Raw genomic sequence first — 6,555 nt, 5'->3', positions numbered from 1 at the left:
CCACACTTTTTTCATACCTAGCCAATTTTCCTGAGCACAGTCCCTGTAAAGCACAATCATTCCTGCAACACACTTCAAAACCAGTTATCACAAAATAAGACCTTTCTAAAGAAGAAGAAAAATAACAAGAAAAAGAAACATGGGTTGCCTTATAAGAAGCGCCTGATTTAACGGCGCGGCACGACGCAGATTACCATCACTTCAAATGAATCACTGCCACCACATGGCCATCATCATCTTGTCCCAAATAATGCTTTACTCGGTGACCATTGACTCAGAATACCTCATCATTTTTGGTCTTCAAGTCCAATGCACCAAAAGGTGTCACACCCACAATTTCAAAGGGAGCACTCCATTTGGATTTCAACTTTACGGGAAACATCTTCAATAGTGTGTTGAACAACAAAACAAGATCACCCACCTTGAATTCCCTGTTTTGGATGTATTTGTAATGAAGGTACTTCATTCTTTCTTTGTACAAGGACGAACTTGCATATGCATGATACCAGAATTCATCTAATTCATTCAAATGTGCAACCCGCAAGGTGGCAACTGCATCCCAATCAAGATTTAACTTCTTTAAAGCCCACATGGCCTTGTGCTCAAGTTCCACCGGAAGATGATAAGCTTTTCCAAATAACAACCGGTATGGAGACATCCTGGTAGGAGTTTTGAAAGCAGTCCGATAAGCCCATAGTGCATCATCAAGCTTCTTTGACTAATCCGTCAGATTAACATTCACTGTTTTGGACAAAATACTCTTTATCTCCTAGTTGGAGACTTCCACTAGACCTCTTTCTTGAGGGTCATAGGGAGTCATAACTTTATGAGTGACACCATACTTGCTAAGCAAGGTGTCAAAAGCTTTGTTGCAAAAATGTGACTCCCAATCGCTTATGATAGCCCGCAGAGTACCAAACCTTGTGAAAATGTTCTTCTTCAAAAATGCCACTATACTTCTTGTTTCATTGTTGGGTAAAGCAACGACCTCAGCCCATTTTGACATATAATCAACAGCTACCAAGATGTAAGTGTTTCCATAAGAACTCACAAAGGGACCCATAAAGTCAATACCCCACACATCGAAAATATCAATCTCCAAAATGGTGGTGAGGGGCATTTCGTTTTTCTTTGAGATTCCATCGTCCCTTTGACATCCATCACAACGCTTGACAAGATCACTAACATCCTTGTAAAGAGTGGGCCAATAGAAGCCGCAACTTAACACTTTAGCCGCCATTCTTGCTCTACCATGGTGACCACCATATGGCGAAGAATGACAAGCCGCTAGAAATTTACATTGTTCCTCCTCCGGTACACATCTTCTAATCACTCCATCTGTACAAATCCGGAAAAGGTATGGTTCATCCCAATAATAGTCTTGACAATCTCGTTTGAGCTTCTTCCTTTGGTTTGAAGAGAACTCACCCGGGATGATACCACTCACAAGAAAATTTGCTAGATCCACGAACCATGGAACCTTTTTCATTGAAATGGCTAATAGTTGCTCATCAGGGAAGGAGTCATTGATTTCAAGGCCATCATGCGGCCTCCCCTCCTCCTCCAAACGCGACAAGTGGTCCGCCACTTGGATTTTACTTCCTTTTCGGTCTTGGATGTCTATGTCAAACTCTTGCAACAAAAACACTCATCTCATCAACCGGGCTTTGGAATATTTCTTGCTCATAAGGTAACAAAGTACTGCATGATCTGTGTGGACAATCACTTTTGCACCCATCAAGTACGAGCGAAACTTCTCAATAGCAAACACAATGGCAAAGAGCTCTTTTTCGGTCACTGTGTAATTGACTTGGGCATCATTCATTGTCTTATTAGCATAGTAGACCAGATGAAATATCTTATTGATATGTTGCCCCAAAACTGCTCCAACCTCCACATCACTAGCATCACACATGAGCTCAAAAGGAATGCTCCAATTCGGGGTGGTGATAATGGGAGTAGTTGTCAACTTGAATTTGAGCAATTCAAATGCTCTCATGCAATCATCGTTGAAGTGAAATTTAGCATCTTTCTCCAAAAGCTTGCACAAGGGGTTCACCACCTTGGAAAAATCCTTTATGAAACGCCGGTAGAACCCCGTGTGACCCAAGAAACTTCTCACGCCCTTTACGGATGTTGGAGGTGGAAGTTTAGAAATCACCTCTATTTTCGTCTTGTCGACCTCTATTCCCTTCTTTGAAATTTTGTGGCCAAGAACAATACCCTCCTCAACCATGAAATGGCATTTATCCCAATTTAACACCAACTCCTTTTCTTCACACCTTGCCAAAACCTTATCCAAATTTGCCAAGCAATCATCAAAGAAATCTCCGACTACCGAAAAGTCATCCATGAAAACTTCAAGGTAGTCCTCTACCATATCCGTAAAGATCGCCATCATATACCGTTGAAAAGTTATCGGTGCATTGCATAAGCCAAATGGCATCCGCTTGAAAGCAAAAGTGCCATAAGGACAAGTGAATGTTGTTTTCTCTTGATCTTCTAGGGCAATAAGGATTTGATTGTAGCCCGAATATCCATCTAGAAAGCAATAGAACGCCCGGCCGGCCAACCTATCAAGTATTTGGTCAAGAAAGGGTAGTGGGAAATGGTCTTTCCTTGTGACTTTGTTTAGCTTCCGATAGTCCATACACACTCTCCACCCGATCACAGTTCTTATTGGAATCAACTCATTCTTATCATTGGTGACCATAGTTATGCCCCCTTCTTCGGAACGCATTGCACTGGAGAAGTCTACGAACTGTCAGAAATAGGGTAGACAACCCCGGCATCCAACCACTTTATGATCTCCTTTTTGACCACCTCTTGTATCGCTTCATTGAGTCTCCTTTGATGTTCAACGGCGGGTTTGGCATCTTCCTACAAATTAATCTTGTGTATGAAAAATGCGGGGCTTATTCCCCGGATATCCGCCAAAGTCCACCCAATAGCTTTCTTCCTCTTATGGAGCACACCAATATAGAGTCAACCTGCACGTTAGTCAAACAAAAGGAAAGAATAACCAGTAAAGTAGAACAAGGGCCAAGGAATTCATACCTGAGATGTGGAGGCAATGGCTTCAACTCCAAGATATGAGGCTCTTTAATTGAAGGCTTTGTAGGAGGAGTTTTCCTATTTTCGAGATCCAGGGAAAGTTTTCGAGGTGCATAATTGTATGACCCCATCCCTTGCAAAGAATTTACACATTCCATGAAGCCATCCATTTCCTCATCGTCAAAATTTAGCAAAATGGCCTCCAACATGTCACCCACATTAATCGTGGCAACTTGTATCATCAATAATCTCATCGGTCACCAAGTCCATGAACGAACACACTTCATTGCTATTTGGTTGCCTCATAGATTTGCACACGTGGAACACCGCCTTTTCATCACCCACCTGAAAAGTGAGTTCACCGGCTTCCACATCAACAAGAACCTTTCCCGTAGCAAGGAAAGGTCTACCAAGAATAATCGGCACCTCATAGTCCACTTCACAATCAAGAATCACAAAATTCGCCGGGAGAATGAACTTGTCAACCCGAACCAAAACATCCTCAATCACCCCCAACAGTATCTTCATTGTACGGTCGGCCATTTGTAATCTCATAGATGTGGGTCTTGGTTGCCCAATTCCCAATATTTTGAAAACTGAATAGGGCATCAAGTTGATACTCGCCCCAAGGTTACAGAGAGCTTTTTGACCACCTCCTGCATCGCTTCATTGAGTCTCCTTTGATGTTCAACGGCGGGTTTGGCATCTTCCTCCAAATTAATCTTGTGTATGAAAAATGCAGAGCTTATTTCCCGGATATCCGCCAAAGTCCACCCAATAGCTTTCTTCCTCTTATGGAGCACACCAATGTAGAGTCAACCTACACGTTAGTCAAACAAGAGGAAAGAATAACCAGTAAAGTAGAACAAGGGCCAAGGAATTCATACCTGAGATGTGGAGGCAATAGCTTCAACTCCAAGATAGGAGGCTCTTCAATTGAAGGCTTTGTAGGAGGAGTTTTGCTATTTTCGAGATCCAAGGAAAGTTTTCGAGGTGCATAATTGTATGACCCCTATCCCTTGTAAAGAATTTACATATTCAATGAAGCCATCCATTTCCTCATCATCAAAATTTAGCAAAACGGCCTCCAACATGTCACCCACATTAATCCTGGCACTTGTATCATCAATAATCTCATCGGTCACCAAGTCCATGAACGAACACACTTCATTGCTATTCAGTTGCCTCATAGATTTTCACACGTGGAACACCGCCTTTTCATCACCCACCCGAAAAGTGAGTTCACCGGCTTCCACATCAACAAGAACCTTTCCCATAGCAAGGAAAGGTCTACCAAGAATAATCGGTACCTCATAGTCCACTTCACAATTAAGAATCACAAAATTTGCCGGGAGAATGAACTTGTCAACCCGAACCAAAACATCCTCAATCACCCCCAACAGTATCTTCATTGTACGGTCGGCCATTTGTAATCTCATAGATGTGGGTCTTGGTTGCCCAATTCCCAATATTTTGAAAACTGAATAGGGCATCAAGTTGATACTCGCCCCAAGGTTACAGAGAGATTTTGCAAATTCAGCACTTCCAATGGTACAAGGAATTGTGAAAGCACCGGGATCTTCCAACTTTGGAGCCATCGAATGCACAATTGCACTCACTTGGTGACTGACTTTGATAATTTCAAAATTCATCGATCTCTTCTTTGTCACCAAGTCTTTCATAAACTTAGCATATCCGGGTATTTGCTCCAAAGTTTCAACTAATGGTACATTTATAGAGAGACTCTACATCATATCAATGAACTTCTTGGATTGATTCTCGCCATTTTTCTTGGCAAGCCTTTGAGGATAGGGAGGAGGTGACTTAGGCAACACTACCGTTTCAAGTATGTCAATCACATGATCCCTAGACGGTTTCACATCCTCTTAAGTCTCTTCCACCATGTCATTAATATCAATCCGCACTTCATCATTTGATTGCACCACATTGTTCGGGATCTCCTAGTCTTCTACCACTTGCTCATCATCCACAAGTTGCCTTTGGCTTGAGATAGGTGCATTCCCACCTTTTCCACTTCTTGTAGTAACGACCATGGCATTCCCCGTAGTGTTCCCATCCTTCGAGATCACTACCGTATCACTTGGTAGTGCCCCTTTAGGACGAGAATTTCAAGCTTGAGAGATTTGACCCATTTGCACTTCTAAGTTACGGATTGATGTGTTGTGTGAAGCAAGTTGAGCATCGGAATCGGCATTCTTCTCCATCATTTGCTTGAACATGTTCTCAATACGACCCATTTCATTGTTGGAGTAACTAGGACCATGAGAAGGATAAGGGAGTGGGTTGCTCGGTTGTTGGTACATCGGGGGCCTTTGAAAACCCGACCCCCGATTTCCTTGGTTGTAGTTCTACCTGCCTTGGTTTTTGCCTCCCCAATTTCCCTGATTATTATTATTTTGCCAATTCCCTTGGTTATTGCTTCCACTCCAATTTCCTTGATTGTTTTCACTATTCCAATTGCCTTGATTATTCAAAGGTCTCCTTTGTTGTTGGCTAGGGCCTTGGTAGTTGTTTCTTTGCCCTTGAAAGTTGTTCACATATTGGACTTTTTCATCTTGATCATTGTAAGAATCTCCTTGATCAAACCCACTATCATCTTGCACAAAATTATCCATTCTTTGTTGCACTTGTGGACTTCTTGGTCTTTTTTTGTTTACCATCATATTGACTCCCTCCATAGTATTAACTTGCCTCAGGTTTTGCACTTGTTGAAGTTGAGCCTTTGCCAATTGGTTCATGGTGTTTGCCAACTCCGCTATTGCTTGCCCATGGTCATGTAACTCTTTATGAAGAAGAATCACATTTGGATCACCATGTGGGACATTGGCTCTAGATTGCCACGCCGATGAAGTATTCACCATTTCATCCAAAACCTCACACGCCTCCGCATAAGGCATAGTCATGAAGTTCCCACTGGAAAGTTGATTCACTACACATTGGTTGGTAGTATTGATCCCCCGATAGAAAGTTTGTTAAATCATGTTCTCCGTCATATCATTGTTAGGGCACTCTTTCACCACTGTCTTATATCTTTCCGATATCTCGTATAGTGGTTCATTAGGCTCTTGCTTTAATGCTAGAATTTCATCCCGAAGAATAGCCATGTGCCCGGGAGAGAAGTACTTTGAAATAAATTTCTCCGCAAGTTCATTCCACGTACGAATGGAATGATTTGAAAAACGTTCCAACTAATCTAAAGCTTTCCCCCGTGGAGAGAAGGGAAAAAGCCTTAGCCTCAAAGCATCCTCGGAGATATTTGTTTGTTTGCTTCCCCAACACGTATCAAAGAACCCTCGTTGCTCAAGCAAAGTGAGCATCACATTGGTTATTTGAAAATTGCCCGCCCTAATACGGGATGGGACTATAGCACTTTCATACCCTTCATTCGGCAACATCCGGTGTGGAGCTGCTCGTGGTGGAGGTGGGGATGGAACGGGCACATTGTCTTGAGGCGGTCGGCCTTGACTATTGGCTTGAGGT

General features: G+C 42.5%; 1 protein-coding gene across 1 annotated transcript; it reads right to left on the bottom strand.

Annotated features, from left to right (window-relative positions):
• Positions 1–3,799: 3,799 nt before the first annotated feature.
• Positions 3,800–4,652, bottom strand: LOC138903434 (uncharacterized). Its single transcript, XM_070191405.1, has 2 exons — positions 4,323–4,652; positions 3,800–3,874 (listed from the first exon to the last, which is right to left on the bottom strand). Exons 1-2 carry the CDS (start codon positions 4,650–4,652, stop codon positions 3,800–3,802), a joined length of 405 nt encoding a protein of 134 aa, XP_070047506.1.
• Between the last annotated feature and the right edge of the window lie 1,903 nt (positions 4,653–6,555).

This window comes from Nicotiana tomentosiformis, chromosome 12 (assembly GCF_000390325.3).
Source record: "Nicotiana tomentosiformis chromosome 12, ASM39032v3, whole genome shotgun sequence".
Taxonomy (NCBI): Eukaryota; Viridiplantae; Streptophyta; class Magnoliopsida; order Solanales; family Solanaceae; genus Nicotiana; species Nicotiana tomentosiformis.
Note: the sequence above shows the minus strand (reverse complement) of the source record. Positions and strands in the feature narration are given on the sequence as shown.

What these genes read in the sequence shown, in the direction of transcription:
- LOC138903434 (XM_070191405.1), bottom strand. Translation starts at nt 4,652, where the DNA reads ATGGCTCCAAAGTTGGAAGATCCCGGTGCTTTCACAATTCCTTGTACC. An exon ending in CTTTCCTTGCTATGGGAAAG is followed by an intron (nt 3,875 to 4,322) that starts GTTCTTGTTGAT and finishes ACTAACGTGTAG; the next exon opens with GTTGACTCTACATTGGTGTG.